The 23153-nt window shown below is 43.0% G+C and overlaps 1 protein-coding gene across 5 annotated transcripts in view; it reads left to right on the plus strand.

Annotated features, from left to right (window-relative positions):
- ASAP1 (ArfGAP with SH3 domain, ankyrin repeat and PH domain 1) overlaps nt 1–23153 on the plus strand; it is a 306096-nt gene that overhangs the window by 200179 nt on the left and 82764 nt on the right. For all 5 annotated transcript variants that reach the window (XM_075920136.1, XM_075920137.1, XM_014573856.3 and 2 more), the window contains 2 exons: nt 1291–1391; nt 3102–3171. In XM_075920136.1, the coding sequence (XP_075776251.1) occupies nt 1291–1391; nt 3102–3171 (171 nt within the window). The remainder of the gene's footprint in view (nt 1–1290; nt 1392–3101; nt 3172–23153) is intronic.

Here is a 23153-nt window from a genome sequence, read left to right on the forward strand (position 1 = left end):
CTCCTGCCATCATGATGTCTGCAGTGGCTCATGAATGTGCAGTGTCAATCTCAGAGCAGACTGAAAAAAAAATGACTAACACCCCAAATTGGTGGTATGTTCTCAACACTAAGTACATCCTTACAATTCTAATACAAGTGCTGAACAATACTAATACTCAGGAGGTCATTGAGTCACATGGAGGTCTAGTTTCCAGCTATGAATTTGTCAATGCTCAGCTGATGCCTACAGCTTTGACAAGTGCTGGTCTACCAGCAGCTCATCCCATTTTTGTCCCCACTACATGGGGTATTAAAAAGCCATTTTACCTTGAATAGTCCCTTAGCACTATCTGTTTAACCTTGTATTTAGCTGTGAAACTGAGCTGAGGAAGAGCTGTATGTATCTAGAAAGCTTATCTCTCTCACCAACAGAAGTTGGTGCAATAAAAGGTATTACCTCATTCACCTTGTGTCTCTGATATCCTGGGACTGACATGGCTACAATAACACTGTATACACCATTATTAGTAACCTTCCATGTTCCACTACAAGATAAACCTGTGTAATATTTTACTGCGCTCTAATGTTACTTGGCAAGCAAAGGCAAATGTATCTCTAAACAATGAACAGTCTTGTGTTTTCCCACTAATTAGTGCCATTTGCTGATTGTCTTTTTAAATTAGGAAACTGCAGAATGTATGTTCAGGAGCACATCATTTTGCAAAATGAATTCTCTTTTAAATTCTTTGCTTTTTCTTTCCTATGTTGCTTTTGCCTTTCCTGATCGAAGGCTAGGAGAGTAAGTCAATGTTTAATTAGCCTTTTTTTTTGTGTGAATTGGATAATATTTTGATCATTCTGTTTATTTCTTTCAATTTTTGAAATGTATTTGGGAAAATTCTGTTTATTAAAGAATATGTCCACTATATGTAATTTTAAACTTAATTAAATTGAGGATGATTACTGGTGTTGTATCCTAAATAACTGTGCATGTAAAAATTACTTGCTCTCCTTTAGCAATTTCTAATGGGCCTTTTAAATTTTTTCATTACCTTGGGACATATACCTCTACCCTATGTATATTCAGAATTCCCAATGAAGTTAATAGGAGTTTTGGATATGCAATACATGCATGATCAGGTAATGCAAGAGTCCATAACTAGTTATTAAACTTCTTAGTTGGGATTCTTTGTTTAAAAATCTGTTATTATGTAAAGTTGGGAGGAGTTGTGGAAGGAAAAGTAAATCAATCAGTGTAAGATCTTATTGCATACATTAAAGTTTTTTAATGGCTTTTTCTTTTCTATAGGATTCCCAGAGCCGGCAGGGAGGATATAGTATGCATCAGCTTCAGGGAAATAAGGAGTATGGAAGTGAGAAGAAGGGTTATCTCTTAAAAAAGAGTGATGGGTATGTAGTTGAAGTATATAATACATGGGATCGCTATCATGTAATGTATGCAATGAATTTTTTGCGCTCATACATTTCAAAAACATGCATATCTCTATTGTAAAATTGCTTATTTTCTCTTTAGATGTTAAAAGTCAGAATTTATGAAAACAGCTGAGAGTTAGTGTTGTTTGGTATATCCATTCTTAAGTTCCCCATATGTTGTGTAACTTGGAAATATGTAAAACTTTGCTTAACTTCAGTATTGAATTTTTATTGCTTGTCCCATTGGGTGTGCAGGAGTACTCATTTCCTTAATTCATTTGATATCGTTTTAGTGTTTTTGAAAATCTAGAATTTGTACATTAGAACATAAGCTACTAGATTCAGATACTTCTCAATTCATATTATACACAATTGTAACCTCTCTTTTGGGGCCATATTCTAGTAGGCCATTTGAACAAGATTTTCGAAAGCATCTTAGAAACTTAAGAACCTAAGTTGTATTTTAGAAATTAAGTAGGGGGTGCTTAGGACCTAGCTCTCTCTGAGAGATCGTCTTTTAAGTCAGTGGGGCACTTGAGAAAATGTGTTCATTTTTTTTAATTGTATCCTTTGGTATATATGGTTGTGACTATTTTCTTCCACTATTTGATCTGAGGAAGTGGGTCTGGCCCACGAAAGCTCATCATCTAATAAACCATCTTGTTAGCCTTTAAAGTGCTACATTGTCCTGCATTTTGCTTCAGCTACCCCAGACTAACACGGCTACATTTCTATCACTATTCTACATGCAAAGCTTTTATACAGAAATTTATTGATGGAAGAGGACTCAATTTTCTGCTTTGAACCTTCCAGGAGCACATTAAAATAATTGTTTTCTCTCTCTGAAAAATATTAAATGAACACCATCAAAACTTCATAGCTTTAAGGTAATTGGCACTAGTGTGAAGGTTTTTCACACTCCCCATCTCATATAAGAGATGAGCAAGAGTTGGATAATATAATTCATGTAAGCATAGTCTCTTAAAATGGAAATTTAACTCTGAGAAATCTTAAAAACATTAGAATCCTGCTGCAGTTCTGTTTTAGTCAGTTTGAAGTACTTTATAGGCTTAGAAGCAGGAGGATTATGTGACTTAGAGTGATAAGCCTTTTAATGTACATACATTAAATTCTCTTGAAAAAAAAGTGTGTCCTTTCACTCAGATAAAATCAAAGGCATGAATTGTTAACTTCTATGATGGTTCCAGTGTATAAATGTTTCTTTGTTTTTTGTTTGCTTTAAAAAGTGGAGACATAAATGAAAAACGTCAGTTAAGCCAGATAAGCTTTGGATGATGTCACTCTTAGTTATTTTACATGAAGAATTCTGCTCACCTGGTCACAAAAGTGAAATTAGGTGTTTTATTTAAAAACATGTCAGTGAAACTGATGTGATTAATGTAATAATAAAGCATAAAGAGTAGTGCTAAAATTTTCAAAAGTAATTTAGCCACTTAAGTGTCTTAAGTTTCATGGAAAATCAGTGGGACTTGAGCTCAGAAGGGCTGATGTCTCCTTTGAAAATGGGAATTGATCACTTTTGGCTTGCTAATCTATGCAAAATGTAAACAGAATAAAAAGCATGTTTATTATCTTTACATTCTGTTTGTTTCCAAGTTTGTTGTATAATCTAAAAAGACCAGTAATTATGTTTTATTCTTGATATATTGTTGTCTTACTGTTTAGGTTGAGGAAAGTGTGGCAAAGAAGAAAGTGCACTGTCAAAAACGGAATACTTACCATATCCCATGCAACAGTAAGTTGACTTTTTTATAATCCATTATTTCCATAGTGAATTCAATGAACTCTATCACTGTGAATCCATTAACTGATTAATTAGGATTACCATATTTAAACTTTAAAAAAAGAGGACAGTTCTGAGTGGGAGTGTATCTGTATCAGTATCTACCAACTCATGTTGTATTAATGTGTTAACATTAATTCATATAGTAACATATTGTTAATACAATATATAACACGTTAATACAGTATATAACACATTAATACAATGTGAGCATATACAACGTGTAAAAGTGGGTATACCACATGAGTATATCCTATTCTGTGTACTACATGTCGTCGATATTGAGTATTCATAAATAAGAAAAAGAGTTAAGGCCTCAAAAATCAGCCGGGTGCAGCTGGCACCACATGCAGCTGGCAACACACACACATGGCTCACGCACTGCCTGCCTCGGGCACAGTCCCACCCCCTCTCGGAGCAAAGGGCAGAGCCTGTGGGGGGGGGGGGGGGAGTGAACATTAACTTCTCAGCTCCCCGGAGCCGCATGCCCAAGCTGGGCAGGGGCAGCCCCAGGGTCACTTGCCCCCAGTGCAGGCTGCGATACCCAGGGCAGCCCCTGGGGAGCTGAGGGAGGACCCATTGACTCCCCATACCGGGCACTTCTGCAGGGCGGGGCTGGAAGCTCAGTCTCTCCCACCTGCATCCTGTGGCGGGGCTGCCTGGTCACACACTGCTGTTGCCTCCGTGAGTGGCTGGGGCCCCGCCTAGCTGCAGCTGGACTGTGCCCGAGGCAGGCAGTGCGTGGAGCCATGTGTGTGTGTTGCCAGCTGCATGTGGTGCCAGCTGCACCCAGCATTCCAGCCCCTGCCCGCCTGTGCGCAGAGTGAGGGCAGCAGCGTCAGACACGGCTACTGTGCATGCTCCCCTTTGGGGCCCCGGCACTTTGTGCCCTAAGGAGCGAGCTCTGCGACCAGATGCTTATGTTGCTACAGCCCAATGTGTACGGCGCTGGGGCGGGAGTGAGGCAAGAGCAGGGTTGGGGGAGCTATTCAAGTGTCAAATTTGTTTGAAAAAGAATGAGCAAGGCAAAATCACGTACATTTTTAGATATTTAAAAAATCCGGCTGGATGGAGATTTAAGGACCAAGAAGGAGGACGTGTCTGTGAAAAACCAGATGCATAGTAATCCTAGATTAATATAGAGCTGTTATGTGGGTATTTAAAGTATGATAATTAAACAGATAATGTAACGTCTTTTCACTTATTTGTGAAAAATTGAAAATTCACTTAAGCACAATAAATGAAAACATAAAAGAATGGCTGAATGATATCACAGTTAATATCTCATGTTGTGTATAATAAAAAATTCTGAACTATTTTGGGCTTCAGAGGCCTTTAAGATTTTACCTTAACTTACACTAAAACAGTTGATTTAAAGAATTAAAATATATTTCTGAATAATTTATTTGGCAAGTGGCAAAATTTGTTGAAGAAATTATTCACAATGAATAAGTTAGCTCGCTGTACTTTGTTGTAAGTGTTGCTAAATTACAAGTTTGAGATATCTAATTGAGGTATCTTCCCTGGACTTAATGGGAAGAACTGAAATCAACAGACAATATTAAAAAACCTATCTTATTCTTTGCACATTAACAATAGTAAAGTTTGGTGCACAAACTGCAATTTGTAACTTATTTTTTAAAAATAAAATTAGACCATATAAATCATATTACATTGATCTGCCTGTCCAACCATTAGAATAGAACTGTTGCCAAGTGTTTGCCATATGTGACATATGGGTGGGGTGCAACAGTAAGATTAATGTATCAATTTATTAAACATTTCACCTTTTCTGGAAATTTAGGAAAAGTTCCCATTGTCATCTATGGACTTTAGGAGAGGTGGCCCTCAAATGTCTTATGCTGAATGTTAGTTCATTGTCAGTTATAACAGATTAACTGAGACTAAGTCTATACTGGAAAGTTACTGCACAGTAAATCAGTAACTGTAACTTTCAAGGTGTTCACAATGGCCAAAGCACTTAGTGTGCACGAACTCCAGAGCTAATGCGCTCCAAGTAAACTGCCTCTTTGAGAAGTGTAGAGCTTTCTGCGCTCTAGATACAGCACTGGGTTGCCAGTGTGGACACCATGGTGTAGTACTGGTCTACGACATCCTTCCTACAATGCCTCTTCTTGCCTCTCTGGTCATCTGTTTGAACTCTACTGCCCTCTTCTCTGGGGATCAATCCTCAGACTCGTCCTTTGCATCCCTTTTGAAATTTGAAAATCCCCTTCCTGTTTGCTCGGTGAAACCTGGTGTGTTCTCAGCCTATCTTTTCAGTTAGCCATGCCTGCTCCACCCACCAGGAGATCCATTGCTTGGAGCCATGCCGAGGTGCTGGATCACCTAATTAGGATTTGGGGAGAGGAGGCAGTAGAGTCCCAGCTGCGCTTCGGCCATAGGAATGACGATAACTATGGGCACATATCTAGATGCATGACCAAAAGAGGCCATGAATGGAATGCACTGCAGTGCCAGGATCAAAGTGAAGGAGCTGCAAAACATCTGCCACAAGGTGTGGGAAGCAGAACGAAGCTCCGGTGCTGTATCCATACCTGCAGGCACTATAAAGAGTTGGTTGATATACTTGGAGGTGACTACACCTCCACTCTGAAGATACATCAGGGGCTCAGAAGAGAGAAATCAAGGGGATATCCAACACTGGACCAAGTCAAGAAGAGGAAGTTGCATCCGAGTGTGCTGAGGGGGAGAGGAGCTCAGAGCCAGAGGAGGACTCAACATCCACAGAGGCTTGCAGTTAGGAGCTTTTTTGTGCTTCCAGTAAGATGAGCTTCTCACAGCCCTTGGAGGCTGTGGATAACGTGCCTGGTAAGTGGGTTGGGTCTCAGGAAACACTTCTTTGCTGGGAGTGGAGGGTTATAGAAAGGAGACTTGGTTCTGTGTGATACTGCCACCAGCACAGGGTCAGTCAGATGGTGAACAGGCTGTTGATTCAGTCTGTTATGTCTCGATAATCTGCCTCTCAGAAATGAGCTGGCAAAGCAAACATGATATTTGACCACACTGAAGGCCAACATTCTCTTGCTACTGTGCCATGAGCAGGGGTGGGGTAACAGGGGACTAGTGTTGCACAGAACCTTTAGTAGAGTAAAAGACCCTCCTTCACTTCTTTGCTCAACCTAAACTGTGAAATGCCTTCCAGCCTGTGGAAGTGGGTGGCCATTACTAGGGATGTGAAAATACATATGGTTAACAGATGAGCCTGGGTCCATCAGTTAACCTTCATGGGTACATGCAGACTCCTGGGGAGCTGCCTGCTGCCCCATGCTGCTGCCTCTGATATAGCAGCGTGCTGCAGCAGGAAGGAAAATGTATGCGGGGGGCTCCCCATGCGTACCAGCTCCCAGGAAGCGATTGCTGCCCGCATATAACCATGTAACCACTGAAATTGTCAGTGGTTATATGGTTACTTAATTAAATGCATTTTAAGATCTCTACGCTCTGTCTCTTCATGAAGGGATACCCCTCCTCCACAGCAGCAAGGGTTTTCCTGGACCTTTCCTCTGCCTTGCTGCAGAGGGTTTCCTGTGCCCTAGTGGTGAACTCAGCAGTGTGGAGTTCCTGGACTTTATGTATAATCGCTCCGAGATGGGCCAGGGGTTGGAGCAATGGACAATGGAACCTCTGTAACATGTTGCAGTTTTGGCTTGATAGAGCAGGCCTTGGAATTCCATTCTGAGGTCTTAACGCTTGTCGAGCATCTGAGAATGGCACAAAAGCACGTAGAAAGACCAGAACTTTGGCAGAACACCCTGAGTTATGCTGCCACACATCTCAAAAAATTGAAGGAGTGGAGGGACAGCGACAAGACGGAGCATAAGGAGAGCACGAAGCGGCTCCAAAACATTATGGAGCAACAAGCGGACACCCTGCTTTCACTGCAGATGGAACAGCTGCATGACCGGCCCCCACTACAGCAGTGTCCCAAAAGTTTTCCATACAAACACCCCTGTCACTGCCGACACAATTTGGGCTCCACCCGTCGCGTTGCATACCTGCCCACCCAGTCTCCACCCATGCAGCCTCCCACAGACTCTTGATGCACTCAACTTCGATCCGTATGCAGTTTAGCTCTTATGAATTGCAGCGACCGCCCCCCCCAGTCCCCCCCCCCCAAAAAAACAGCACAGCAGACGACGGAGCTGCTTATGGACCTTGGACATATACAAACCTGTGAAAATCTCAGGGCATGCCTCACCTCCCGTCTCTTTCATCCTCTCCCTCCCTGTCTCCCATATAGTGCAGATGTTTCATGCCTCACGTGTATCCTGTGTTTACTGTGTTTAATAAATGAAATTAATGTGTTTGAAAGCAGTCATCATTCTGTTACATGAAAGCAAGCAGGCAAGCATACCCTGCAAAGCTACATTACTATGGCACAAACCAGTCAGTAACCCCTCAGCAATGCAGACACTGTATTCTCATGCATTGCAACAAGTGTTACTGACTTTCAGCTTCAAATTGTTGCCTCAAGGCATCTCCGCTCCTCTAATATCCCTGGTCTTGAGCTGTTCAAACTCGACGTCCAGGTGCTGTGTCTCAGTGGTCCAGCCATGGGTGATACTTTAACTTTTTGTTTGACAAATATTATGGAGGGTACAGCACGTAGTGATAACCATAGGGCTGTTATCGGCCAAGTCCACCTTCCTATAAAAACATTGCCAATGTGCCTTAAAATGGCCAAAAGCACACTCCAGTCATTCTGCACCTGCTCAGCCTGTTATTGAACTACTCCTTGCTGCTGTCAAGACTCCCCCTGTATGGCTTCATGAGTCCTGGCATTTAGGCCTCCAAGGATCACAATGGCATTTCCACTTCCCTCATGGTGATCTTCTGATCTGGGAAGAATGTAGCTTTCTGAACAGGCTTGTAGCTTTCTGAACAGGCCAGTGTTCTGAAAGATGTGTATATTGTGAACCTTTCTGGACCACTCCACATTGATCCACAAGCACCTGCAGAACCACGGAGAAATACCCCTTGTGGTTAATATACTCAGAAGCTGAGTGTTCTGGTTCTAAAATTGAAATGCGTGTGTGCCATTTCTTGCCTCTTTGCAGTTTGGGAAGCCCATCCATGCAAAGCCATCCAAAATTTCACACAAGTGCCCGAGTCAATCTTTCAGAGCAGGATGCAATTGATGGCCCTGCACATTTCCATTAACACAAGTCTAATAGTCGAATTTCCACTCTGAAATGATTGGCAAACTGCCTGGAGTTGCCACCTTCCACACTGCAATCGCCACATACTTCATCACCAGCATGGTAGCTCTCATTTACGTGGCTTTGCTTATCCAAAAGATCTGCAGGCATTACTTCTCATCCCAGGCTTGCATGAAGATGTTATCCCACTACTTAGTGCTTGTTTCCCAAGTCCAAAAGCAACATTCCACTGTGGTCAGCACCTCTGGGAATACCACATGAAATCTCATGTTGTTTGTGCAGTATTTGTAGTCCTTATTGTCACTTTGCATCTTCAGGAATAACTTAACTGCCTTTCATGATGTACTAGTGAGACCTATCAGCATATTCCAGCATACTGAGAAGGCAGACTGTGCATCTCAAAAGCCGTTGAAAGATGGTGCCAAATGCAGACAAAAGCTCAGGGATGCCTGGGATGTGGAGTGATGTACCATGGGGCATTGGGACTGGACCTTGGATGCCCTGCTCCTCTCCATAAACCTCTGTGGTAGAACAGGAAGAGGTACTATGTGGAATAACTGCCCAGAATGCACCACTTTGAAAGGCATTGCAAGTGCAGCGAGTGTGGTCATGCTACTGTGCTGACGGCTGACAGTGTGGACACCTAATAGCATTTTCACTGCTGCGCTCTTTCAGCAGCGCTGTAAATGCCAGCGCTTTATATTTGGTAGTGTAGACATGGCCTAATAAAATGTTTTCCTTGGCAAGTGAATTGGCATTGAATGCATTTGTACTGAGGTGCTAGTGCACATTAACGTATTTTAAAGGAACATTCACACCCACTTTTAATAGCTGGAATCCCATCCTCAATTGCTTTTGTGAATTACATGTTCATTTTACTTATGGTTATAATAATAAAGTGTCAGCCAGACTAATTATGTTCTTGGCTGAACTATTTTCCTTCTATAGGCTGCTACATAAATACTTGTTGCTTTTTGCCTTCAGGTAGCAAGTTGGGGTGCAACATTAATCAAACTCCATAAAAGAAGCAAAGTTGGTCTTGGGTCTTATTCTAGATATACCCTGGCATGTAAAAATGAGACTATAATTTGATCTATAAGATTGAACAACTTCTGTTCCACTTCAGGCAATGAGCTCTTCAATCAGGCCTGAACCTGACTAATTTGTATTTGCAGTGGTGCTCATGTAGAATGGTGACATGATGTGAGAGCCTCATTAGAACAAAATATGATGCCACCTTATAGTGAACCAAAGAATTCAATGTATTTAGCTTCACAATGTATCTTCACCAATACGCAGGACAATGTAGCACTTTAAAGACTAACAGGATGGTTTATTAGATGATGAGCTTTCGTGGGCCAGACCCACTTCCTCAGATCAAGTAGTGGAAGAAAATAGTCACAACCATATATACCAAAGGATACAATTTTAAAAAATGAACACATATGAAAAGGACAAATCACATTTCAGAACAGGAGGGGGATGCGGGTGGGGGGGGGGGTAAGGAAGGAAGGTAAGTGTCTGTGAATTGATGATATTAGAGGTGGGGAGAGTGGGACGTCTGTGAGCTAATGGTATTAGAGGTGATAATTGGGGAAGCTATCTTGGTAATGGGTAAGATAGTTTGCGTGTTTGTTCATTCCTTCCCGGAGAGTGTCGAATTTTAACATGAATGACAGTTCAGAGGATTCCCTTTAAAGTTCAGATGTAAAAGGTCTTTGTAGCAGAATGCAGGTGGAAAGGGAATCCTCTGAACTGTCATTCATGTTAAAATTCAACACTCTCCGGGAAGGAATGAACAAACACGCAAACTATCTTACCCATTACCAAGATAGCTTCCCCAATTATCACCTCTAATACCATTAGCTCACAGACGTCCCACTCTCCCCACCTCTAATATCATCAATTCACAGACACTTACCTTCCTTCCTTCCCCCCCTCCCCCCCTGCATCCCCCTCCTGTTCTGAAATGTGATTTGTCCTTTTCATATGTGTTCATTTTTTTAAATTGTATCCTTTGGTATATATGGTTGTGACTATTTTCTTCCACTATTTGATCTGAGGAAGTGGATCTGGCCCACGAAAGCTCATCATCTAATAAACCATCTTGTTAGTCTTTAAAGTGCTACATTGTCTTGCATTTTGCTTCAGCTACCCCAGACTAACACGGCTACATTTCTATCACTCTTCACCAATACATGACTAACTCAGCAGGTGACAGTCTCCTTTACACTTAACTAAAAATTACAGTAGTGCTATCATAGCTCCTGAAAGGGAAATCTCTACAGGAGTTTCGGTGCCTTCTGATTTTTGGTAATTAAGCAACAGGATAAAAATTAATTGCAAACACTTATGAGAAATATATTATAATTGTCTTTGGATGGGAAGCACAAAATAATGCCTCATTCATATTCAGATAACAGTATCAGTTTATTCATTGACCCTCATGTGTTTGCTTAGTTATGGGATCTAAATGTCACAGGATGACAAATGACTTCTCAGAATTCCTCACAGTGAATAATTACAATTATTGTTCATGAAGGACATTTTTATGATTTTTTTCCCTCAGTGACCAGTTCTTTAATTCTTGCAAAAAATTGTTACTCGTATTGAAATAGGTATAAAGAGCAAAAATTGATCAAATAATTTGAATTGCAGATTGGGTATGAATTAAGTCTATTATGTACTGCTTGGTATCTGATTTCAAACTGTCCCCCATATCTGATCTACTATAGTATTTTGTGGAGTGGTATGACTTAAGGTTTACACTTGACCTAAAAACATGGTTCGTTCCAGTACAATGTTAGATCTGATTTCTGATCACAATTCAGATTGAGAAATCCACAACAAATTCCCTTACTGCTACTCTAGAGAAATTTAAATTCTCTAGCTTCCATATTTTGCAAGAAATCAGTAAACTTTCTCTGAAGGTGTATGAAAATGTTAAGGCAAACAAATGTTGATTTATAAGTGGTAACTGTAATCCGTTTAAAACATAATAAACCTTCCCAGATTAAGCATCAAGAAACCTTCTTCAGCTTTAGCTAGTTTTATTTTTTAAAATTAGGCTGTTACTCAACTTCTAACAGTTTAATTATTTAGAAGGCTCACTTTGCTAAAGTGACAAGTACCTGCCATGCTGAACTTCATGGGGATGAGCTGGAGTGCTGATGAGAACCACAGTTGGGAAATCACATACTTCCCTGATGGACTGTATTATCCAATGGACAACCTAGCTTAAATTCTCAATTACTGAGGGTCAGTCTTTACACATTGATAAATTTGCTTTCTGCAACCAGAAAGGACGCGGGTAATGCTGAATAAGTCTTTTAGTAACATTTATAAAATATTGGGCAGGGTTTTGAGAGTGTAAGGTTTATATAACATTTTTTAAACCATATCACTATGAAAATATAAAAATTATCTCAGAATAATCATGGCCTTTTTTTGGCATTTGGCATGTGTTTGATGTGTTTTGCTCAAGGGAGATAACTAAAATCGTGGTATTACAGGTCCAGACTGAGATGCTTTGTCAGAGCTTTGAAAGACAGTTGCCCAGTGTTTGCCTCTAAGGACGTGTCTAGACTACAGAGTTTTGTCGACAAAAGTGGACTTTTGTTGACAAAACTATACCTGCGTCCACACTACCACTGAGTTCTGTCGACGTTATGTCGACAGAACTCAGCAGTTTTGTCGACGCTGGTAAACCTCATTTTACGAGGCATAACGCCTTCTGTCGACAGAGTTTCTGTCGACAGAAGGTGTTATTGCATGTAAACTGTCCTTTGCGTCTACACTACCATGTCGACAAAGCAGCTTGCTTTGTCAACAGAACTCAATGTAGTCTAGACGCTCTTTGTCAACAGAAGTTTTGTCGACAGTATCTGTCGACAAAACTTCTGTCGACAGAAGCCTGTAGTCTAGACGTACCCTAAGTCTAGATCTAGTGATGATATAAGTTAGATTGCAAGCTGTCGATGAGCTTGTAAGATCTTTGTGGTAGGAATAATCTTCTGAATATATAACTGTACAGCCCCTAGTACAGTGAAGCCTTGGGCTGATTGAAGAGTCTAGCTAATACCATGATAAAAGTTATAAATGAAAGGGTTTTTTTTTTTTCATCTACTGAAAATCCCTAACAGTATACATAAACCAGTCTAATAGCACAGAGCATGGGGCTACCCTTCAAGACATCTGTTTAGTGAGACACTTGGGAATTCAGACTCTGTATCCATCAAGACCAGAGACTTTTTGATAAATGTCCAGGGTAAGATGTCAGTTCTCTTATTACTTACTTATTTCTTGCTTCCTGTTACATAGAGCAAAATTCTTTTGCTTGTCACTTCCTATGTAAGGTGAGCAAGATGGATAGAGATAAATGAGCTGACAAATAAATCTTTAAACAAAGGCTTTTAGAGTAGCTGCAGGGAAGCAAAGTTTGGGATATTTCCAGGAAATAGTTTCTTTCTTTGAAAGAAGATTGAAAGTAAAATGAGATCACAAATTTAGAAGCTAAATGTATAAGATTTTAGACTAACATGTAAAGTCTCTTAGAGAATATGTTATTTTTATCTGATTTAGATTTTTACAAGTTTTTAAAAATATAACTAAAGGTCTTACAGGCGTTTATTAGTTTTAGACTAGTCTAGCAGTCTACTGTGTTAAACCCAGGACACACACAAGATTAAAGCTGCAGATCACTTCTTTATAAAGTATATAAATTTAGCACTTGTGAAGATGTCTCGTTGTATGCAGCAGACTTAGCATTTTACATTTTAACACTTGCAAATGAAATAAAATCTAATACAGCTACTTTATTGCTGTAATTTACATTTGGTGGGTAAGGCATAGGCCTGAGTCAGAATATGGTTGTACTGCAAGCAGTGCCATGGACTTCCTGTATGATCTTGGGGATATCTCTTAATATTTCTGTACCTCTCTTTCTGAACCTTCACAATGAGGATAATTGAGGGATGTTGTGAGACGAAGTGTTCATGTTGGCAAAGTGTCTCAAAATGCTTGGCAAGCACACGCTACAAAAAATGCAAATTGCTGCACTTATTTAATAAACATTAAAAAATAACTACTATTCTGTGTGTGTCATCACCTAAACCATGCCTACCAATGCAGTTGTTATTTTAATCCCCCCTTCTGTCTCATATTCATTATCAATTATTGTAATAGCTCATTTCCTTCCAGACAAGAGTAAAGAATTAACTATAGTGAAAGCTTTGTTATCCAGTACTTTGTTAATCAGAAAGCTTGTTTAACTGGTATTGCCCCCAGCCATAATACCATTGCATCTTTAGGCACGTGCATCTGGCTCCCTCCTATCCAGCCTGACACATCATGCCTCCAGCATTGTGGGGCTTCTGACAGCCAGCACTGCCTGGAGATGTCATCATCTGGCACCTCCTTCCCCGTCATTCTGCCTCAAGCCACTGGGAGCTAGATCTGCCAGAGGGTTCCCTGACAGCTAGCCCATATGTGTGCCTTCCGTTTAAGAAGCATGCACAATTAAATTACTCTGAGTGAGTGAATGTGTGTGGTAGAGGGGAGTGGTCTGCTTCCTCATTCCACCAGGCTTTGTTAGTCCTTTCTTTCTGATGCACAGAAAGTTAGTACTTCCCTATCTGGCATAGCCAGAATGATAACCTAACCCTTTACCTTCAGAGCAAACATTCTGAATAATATCTTGAATGGCCAGGCGTTCTGAAGGAGGTGGGGGCTGGGTGCCGTGTGCCATGGTGTGTGTTTGGGGAGCAGAGCAAGAAGCTTGAATATCCAGCACATACAATTAACCGGCAATGACCATTCTCCATGAGTGCAGGGTAACAAAGCTTTCACTATATTTCTGTCGTGGCTCCAGAAGCCATGGCCAAACAGTATCTGTATTGAATGCAGAAGGGTATAGGGCAATTTTGACATCAGTATACAACAATCTGGTAACCAAATGCATTTGTTTCCTAACACCCTGTCTTAGTTTAGTAGGTATGAGCAGGTGTGATGGAAGGGAGGGATACTACCCTTTTCTAGACATCTCAGCATTCAGTTAACTCAATTGCCAGTAAAGGATTAAACCCAAAATCAGAGGGTATCCAGAAAATGTTTGCAGGGAGCCAGGAAAGCCAATGGGAAAAGTGTGTGAGATTTGAACTGAAATAGGTTCTTCCTAGTCCAGTCTTTTGTGTGAATTCAGAGCAGGAATTGGGGGAGAGCTGGATTAAGCCCGGAATAAAACATGGAATTTTCAGCAATATCCAAGTCTAGAAAGGGTGGAACCTTGGAGCAACGGGTATACAAGTAAACAGGGACTGTTTAGTTAGGGTACATCTAAACTATGTTCTATTTTCAAAAGAGGATTTGCAAATTCCATGGGATCTCACTTTCTAAAGCAGAGCTTTTAAAATTGAAAGTACTCGGGACATGGTTTCTTCAGGAAAAAAAAACCTTTTTTGAAAAACACATACAAAACTCATTTTTGTTTGTTTGGGGGGTTTTCTTGTTGTGTGCTGAGCTTGTGTTCAGCTGTTTGCTGGGGGGTTTTCCTCCTTTCCCTTCCCCCTCGCCCCCTCACGGAGTGTGCGCTGTGGCTGGCAGGTGGAAGCTGTGAGCTTCTAATCAGGGTTTGAAATCTAGAAGCCTCTGCTCATTGGATGACCCTTAGCTCCTCCCCCTGATTATCAGTGAGTCCAGGGCTTTATAAAGGAGTGAGTCAGTGACCAGGGAGCTTGTGAACAGGGTCTGTTAAGAGGGAGTTTGGGAAGGGGGTGAGATACACTCACCATTCTTTAAAATCTTTTCACTATACTCCTGCCCTTCAAGGAGGCATTTAATAACAATTGAGGAATCTCTCAGAAGGAAGGCAGATATGGATGGTGATAGGTCTGCTATTGTTACCTGCACAGCATGTGCCATGTTTGTCTGCACTAAGTGCAAGCTGGTCACCATTTTGGAAGAAAAAATTAGAGGACTTGAGGTCCAATTATTGACCCTACATTCTATCAGAGAGGATGAAGACTTCCTCGATGGAAGGCAGCATTTAATCCTGCAGGCACAGCAGGCTGAAGAGCCAGTCAGGGCAGAACAGGACAAGGAAGAAAACTGGCACCATGTAACTTCTAGAAGGAGAAAAAGGCTAGCTCAGGTATCCACCATTCCTGTAGAGGTAAGTAACCACTATCAGGCTCTCTCCACAGGCACTGCGGTGGAGAATGCTTTGGCAGGGACCTCTCAGGGAAGAGATCAGAAGGGACACCATCTACCGGAAGAGCTTGAGGTTACCCCACAGGAAGACATTGCCAACAACATATTCCTGGCTCTCAAGAGGTTTTTGCATTTGAATGATGGCAGCATACCACCCAAGATTAGGGAATCTGTGACTTTGGGGAGCTTTTTAAACAGAAGCCTTTAGTGGCAGGGTAGTTTTAAGGCCTCTTGCAGGCCCCAACCTTCTGCATTCAGAGTTCCAGAGTGAGGAACAGCTTTGGCAGCTGGACTCTCCCTTTACATTGGGTCACTTGCATGAGTTTAAAACTACTGCTAGACTATTGGGGTAGCTTCCATAAAATTATTTAATCTGAGTTTGCTCCCCTCAGATCTGTATTCAGGATCTTAAGCATGAAGTTTGTGTAATGTAAATGAGTAGGCAGTTATATAACAAAATACTTCGGGTGGTTGAAACCGTGATACATTTGCATTTCAGGTTACTAGACTGTTAAAAATATCTTTAAAAACAGAATGTATTGCAGAGGTTTAGATGTCCTATACTGGGGCAGGCAAGATATGGCACACAGGCTGGATCTGGCCGCCAAACCTTTCAGTCTGTCCTGTGGCCTGATCTGCCAGGATGTTGGGTACAGAGCAGCCCCATGCTGCTGAGAGATTGTTCTGGGGGAAGAGGCAGCATGCGAAGCTCCCCTCCCCAACATATGTCACAGAAGGCTGCAGGGAGCAGCCAGCTCCTTTGAGCTGGTGGCTGAGGCAGGCAAGGAGCCTATATGAGAGTCCCACTGGGTTGCTGGCCAGGAGCTGTCTAAGTAAGTACATACCAGCCAAGCCTACACCCCCAATTCCGTGCCCCAGATCTCCACCCAAATCCTCTTCACTCTCCCTACCCCAAGTCACATTTCTCTCCCAGACCCTGCATTCCCTCCTACATCCCCACTGCAGGCCAGAATCCTCTGCTACACCCACACCCCTTCCCCGACCCTGCACCTTCAATCCTCTGCCCTAGGTCAGACACCCCTCCACCCAAACTCCCTCTCATATCCCACACTCTCTCCTGCACCCAAGTGTCCTATGCCAGACTCCCTTCTGCACCCAATCTCGGTCCCAGACCCTACATCTCCTCCATAGAAAAGTGTGGTCCTTGGCTACTTACCAAAATCATGAAGTGGCCTCTCCTCAAAAATATTGCCCACTCCTGTCCTATACTGTGGTGGTGTTCCTATTTCTCCAAAGATGTTTTCTCTTTTTATTCTTCATGTGTGTCGAAGGGCGACCCCGGGGCATACTTCAGGCCCCAGAATACGATGACTTAGTCTTAGGGGAAATACGGCCTTCTGGCCTAGTACCAATGTGCCGTGCCCCTGACTTAGGGCAAATATGGCCCTCTGGCCTAGTCCTTTAAATGGTCCAGTCTCTTTCCAGGCTTTGGAGGTGGAGGGGGCCCGGGCCCGCCCTTTCCACCGGGCTCCGACCCAGGGCCCTATCAGTGGTGGGAGACTCCCACCACTTGCTTGGCAGGGAGTTCTCCCCGAAACTCGCCGAGCCTGCCGGGCCTTTTCCTGCTCCCCGCCCTAGGTCACTTCCTACCCCCTTCCCCTGGTCCGCAGCGGTCCCACCTGTAGGTGCAAGTCTGGCGGTAGTAGCGGCATTCCCAGCCCTGGCATCTCGTGCAGCTGCAGCGGGTGCGGTGCCCATGTCTAGGGACATTGGGCAGCGTAGTCTGCATTGTGGTCTGGCTTGACCCAGGGCAGGTAGCGGCTTGGTTAGTTGGTCCAGCGCCTCTCGCTCTGGTTGCAGCAGTTGCCACTCTGGAGGTTGGGCACCAGCTCCTCCTTCAGAGGTCGGCCGCAACTGAGCCTCTCTGCAGCCTTTTGTACCTGGGCTGCTCTGGGAGCATGCCCAGCAGGGCTGTGGGAGTGCGGCCCACTCAGCCACCTGGGCCAGGTGGACTCCTTGAGCTTGAGTGCGGGGTGGGATGTAATGAGGCTTAATAGGTCGTTCAAAATAGGGCTTTATTTCGAACGCCCATTTCACTGCCGCGTGTAGACACGGGCATTTATTCCGGTCTTTTAAATTTCAAAAAATGGCGCCCGGCCGGGAAGATACAAATCAAGCGCGGGATATTTAAATCCTGGGCTTGATTTGCAATTCCGAATGCCTACATTTGCAGCCCTACATTTGCAGCCCTATTCCGAAATAGGCTGCAAGTGTAGACATACCCTAACTGATTGTCTTGCAATGCCCATAAATGAGGGACTATTAGAATGTGCAAAATTGCTCTGACCAATACTTGCTTCTCTAGCACAGACATCAAAATAGACAGATCGCTATTAGCAACTACCTTTTAGGCAGCTTTAAATGCTTTTAAATGCACTCCATATCTGGATCATTTGTTCTTGCAGTGGTCCATGAAAGGACTGGATATCATTCTCCAGCAAAGTCTATTTTCTGAGCCGACTAATCTGAAAAAGCTCAACGTGACTGCAAAGATATTCATCTTTTTGATTGGCATACTATTATGGTCACTACTTTTACAAGCCTATGGGCTACGGTGCAGTTGCTCCTGGGGCTGGGGCTACAGTGCAATTTTTAGTACCGTGGCTCCATGAGCAACTACGCTGCAGTTCTGGCTCCAGCTCCTGCAGACACTACGCAGCCCACGCTGGCAGTAACTCCAGCCCTGGGAAAGGGCAGAAGTTGGGGCCAGGGTTGGAGGATGGCTGCCCTTTCCTTCTTCCTGAAAAAAAAAAATAGGACTACTATAGTGTTTTCTTTTGTTTTTGTGTATTGTTGAAGATTTACCTACCTGTCTTTCAGATTTCATCTTTTCTATTAAGCAGATATGATAGGTGAAATAATACCAGAGTGTGCTCTTTGTTTTTCTTCTACGGGTCTACAACTGGCCTTCAGTTAAGACTTCACATGCTTACTTCATGCTTTCATTTGCCTTTGCTTAATCTAGTAATCCCTCGTGCGCTGTACGCACAAACCAATATAGTGATACTTTGTGACACACTAGTTACAGGCAAATGTCTGTGCCTAGATCAGTGGTCTCCAACGTTTTACACCCAAGATCACTTTTTAAATGACAGACCAAGCCAAGATCTACCACCCCGCCCCTTCCTTGAAGCCCCGCCCTCTCTATTCTCCTCCTCCTCTCCATCACTTGCTATCCCCAATCCTTATACTGCTTTTTTTTTTAATTCTTCTGTAGCAAGAGGTTTTTCCAACATTTGGCCTGTCTAGACTGGACCAAATGTCAGAAAAAACCCCTTCTTTTGGAAGCCCCCTTATTCCTTGGGAAAGAGGAATATAGGGGTGACTGAAAGAGCCTGTTTCCTCTTCCACTAAAAAAGCAGAAGAACAAACGCAACCCTGGATGCAGAAGAGTTTTTCTGGGATATCTCCAGAATCCTGAAAAACTCCTGCAGTCTAGATGGACCCTCGCTGGGTTGAGACAGGATATGTAGTCTCTGGGTTGGGAATGAGGGATTTGGGTGTGGGAAAGGGTGAGCGGTGCAAGCTCTGGGAGGAAATCTGGGAGGACAGCTGGAGCTAGGTGCAACCTCCCTGGGCTGAGCGCAGGGCAGCTGGGCTGGAGCGAAGAGAAGCAGCTGCCTGGCCAGCTGGCCATGGCGCTCAGCCAACGGGCACCATGCTCCACGTGGGCTGGTGCAGAGGAGAAGTTGCCTGGCCAGCTGGCTGTGGCTTTCAGCCCGGAGGAGGCTGAACTGCGCTCCAGCTGATCAGGTGGCTTCTCCTCTGTGCCTGCCCATGGAGCGTGGTATACCCTGGCTGAGCGCCATGGCCAGCTGGTCATGGCGCTCAGCCAGGGTGCCCCACACTCCACGTGGGCAGGCGCAGAGGAGAAGCCGCCCGATCAGCTGGAGCGCAGGGCAGCCTCTTTCAGCTGAAAGCCACAGCCAGCTGGCCGAGGTGTTTCAGCCCTCCCAACCTTCCACCTCGCACCATTCCGCGCAGCTACTCACCTGTGTTGTTGCTCGGTGAGTAGCTGCTCCTCAAATGAGGAAATCAAATTTAAATGTACTGTGCAGGCGCGCAGTTCAGAGAGGGCTCGAGAGCGACTCTTAGAGCCCCTGAGATCAATCAGTAGATCGCGATCTACTGGTTGGTGACCACGGGCCTAGATCTTGGGAAACGCACAAGTTTAGTTTAGCATCACATAACAAGTATAGCATGGTGGGTTTTGGAGAATTACTTATGGATATGATATATGGCATGTAGAAGAAGGAGATCCAAATATTTTCACTATAATGGCTCAGTTTTAATTCTGCATGGTAACAGCATAATGTATTAATATTTTTTCTTTCTATTCCCATGCCCTCAGATGCATAATAGGATGTTCATCAGTTTCCACCATTTATTTTGATCCTGTACTGATTTGTACAGGCTTTTTTTCGTGATGTTGATGAATTTGACTTATCTCTCTCTTGTTCTGTGTATTATTTCTTTAGCTTATCCTCCTTTTCTCTTTCCAGGTGGTATCTCTAATAGCAGTTGATGTAGATATCATATTGGTGCAATTTTTAAAGTGTGTTCTAAATACATCCATTGCCACTACCTTAGCATGTTTGATGCTTTGGATTTGTTTTCAAGTTTATGAAAGTTGTTTGCTGCTTTTGATGTTCATTGCTTGATATCTAGCATGGTGTCACCACCATTGCACATTTAATTCCTCAGATATGTAAAATGAGTTATTTCTAGTGTCACCTTCTACTCTGATGGTCGCTTTTGGGGCATGGATGGCCATATATTTTGTCTTCCCCCTGTTGATAAACTTGTTTTGCAGGGTCTGCCAAAATCTGAATCTTCCATCAAACAATATGTTGAACTAAGGGGGACAATCTCATCATCAAAACCAAGATCACCTAATTGTGCTAATATAATTTGGTATATTTTATAAAATAGCAAAATCTTAATAAACTTTAATAAATGTCTCTTCATTTTTCTAAGAAATGGTTGTTATACAATGTGTGTATTAGCAAAATTTTCTTGTAGTTCTGGGAGTGAGAAATGGAGAAATCATCCTTCCTAAATCCAAACAATTTTTTTGTTTAGTTTTGCTTCCTTGCACTATGAAAGATGAAACGCATGCTAACTGTGGGGTAGCTATTTCGGGATACCAGAGGTGTAGAAATACTCTTAAAGTATGTTTACACAGCAAAGTTATTCTGAAATAACAGCCATTATTTCAAAATAACTTTACTAGCATCTACACAGCCAAACCGCTGTTTCAAATTTGGTAAACCTCATTCCATGAGGAATAATGCCAAATTTGAAATAGCTAGTTCAAAATAAGTGCTGTGTAGACATTTATTTCGAAATAGGGGGCCTCCAGCCTTCTCAGGGTGCCCTGGTGGCCACTTCAACCTCAACCAAGAACACTCCTCTCCCTCCCCCCGCCCCAGATCCCTTAAAGGGGTTGATTCTGGCCGCAGTGCCTGTGCCAGCTCCAAACCTGCCAGCCCAGAGCCAGCAGTCACTGCCCTTGACCCAGTGGCCCCAAAATATCAGCCAGCAAGCCACTGGCAGCCAGCCCTCCACCGCTCACCAGGAGTAGTCTGCCACCTCCTAGGGGCCTACCATGGCCCAGAGAAGGTGGACGCCTTCCTGGTCCAGGGTGGAGATCATGGACCTTATTCAGGTTTGGGGGGGTATGCCCAAAACGTCCATGATCTCCGCACTAGACGGAGGAACGCAGCCGTCTATGGCAGGATAGCTGCCAGCCTGGCCACCAAAGGCCACATGCGAACCCAGGAGCAGGTTTGTATGAAAATCAAGTTGGTCCTGCGAGACCCCCAACCCTGAACCCTGAGCTTCCCCTTGCTTCCCCCTTCCAGCTCCCTCCTCCCAGGATTCCCCTTCTCCTCTCCCACCCTCTCTTCTCTCCTCTCCTGACTCCTTTCCTAAGTCTCACCAGAGTTTCTTCCCCTCCCCCACTTTGGTTAAATAAAGAGAGTTTGTCTTCATGAAAATACATGTATTTTATTTGACATCAGGAAGAGGGGTTATGGAGGGGTAAGTGGAAGGATGTGAGGGAGGAATGAGGCACAAGTCACCAGTGGGGCTGACCAGGGAGGCTCTTAGTGCTCTGTAGGGTAGAAACTCTCCTGCAGGGCCTCTTGGATACAGACAGTGCCCTGATGGAGCTCCCGGATGGCAGCCTGCAGAAAGTGCAGCCAGGCTCACAGCAACATGTCCATGAGAAGCACCAGAGTGCCCAGGGGCAGTTTTGGCTCCACGTTGCAGAGTGCTGTGATGTCCCGAGTGAGGGCAACCAGAGCACGCAGAGACAAAATGCTTTGCTGTCCCTCATCGAGGTAGGCAAGCAAGCAGGGAAAGCTGAGAACCGGCTGTCTGGGGGAAGGGTCCCTTTAAGCACAGGCCTCAGATAGCTTCAGGCAGCAGCTATACAAAGTAACTCCTGACCTGATGCCCTGCCGGACCTGGTTCCGGCTGGCCTTAAATGCTATTCAGCATCCACTCAGTGTGGACGCGCTATTTTGAAATAGCAAAAAGCTATTTCAAAATGCATTGTGTGTGTAGACGCATTATTTTCAAATAAGCTATTTTGAAATAACACTGTAGTGTAGTCATACCCTTAGACTAGAGACTGAAAGATTTATTAGGGCATAAGGAGATTATATGTACAGATATGCAGAGAGAGAGAAGTACTGGTTTAGCAAAAGAAGGTAGTTAACAACTGTTAGGACTAGGTTCTGCTGTTTCTCTTAGTAATCTGGTTTTTAAGTTTGGTTGGGGTTGTGTGTGTTTTTTTGTTTTTTGTTTTTTTTTTTTGTAAAAGGATGGCTACTTTTTAATCCATTATTGAGTGTCCAGGGAGGTTAAAGTGTTCTCTTACTTGTTTATCTGAATAGTGAGTTGAAGTGAGTGGATTCAGTAAAATTAGTCATATGCTTAAGTACCTTCTTGAACCACAGCCACAGTCAAGTAAGTGAAAATATGGGAAAAGATTTAACAAATCACATTGTGTAGGCATATTTACTAAAAAAATGGTTAGCAATAATCCCTTCTGGATTTATACAGGAACTACCTTACTCTTTGGGAAAATCAGAGCCAGCCTGTATAATTAATTTGGTTTCATCTCTTTTCTGTCAGTTGGTTGAAGAAATTATACTTGTCTCCCAGTAAGGAAAATAGATGTGGATGCATCCGTGTATATATATATTGTGTGTATTTTTCAAGATTATTTTGTTATTTTGTAGGTATTTTCAATTGTATGAAATAATTAAATAAAATGGAAGGAAAATGGAAGCATTCAAATATATATTCATATATGTATTCAACTTCGCCAGCCACGTGGTTCTGCGCTCTGCACATGCACAGATCACTCAATGCCAGCTCTTCCAGGGTGTAATCTACTCGCCAAGGGCGAGTAGATTACACTATTTGTCGAGCCCTGTGTATTCATTATAAAACACAAACGTCTTAAAGATAATGGGATTTTTGTGTTATTAAACACAATTGTAGAATTAAATA

The sequence above is a fragment of the Pelodiscus sinensis genome, chromosome 2, assembly GCF_049634645.1.
Source record: "Pelodiscus sinensis isolate JC-2024 chromosome 2, ASM4963464v1, whole genome shotgun sequence".
In the NCBI taxonomy this organism is placed as follows: Eukaryota; Metazoa; Chordata; order Testudines; family Trionychidae; genus Pelodiscus; species Pelodiscus sinensis.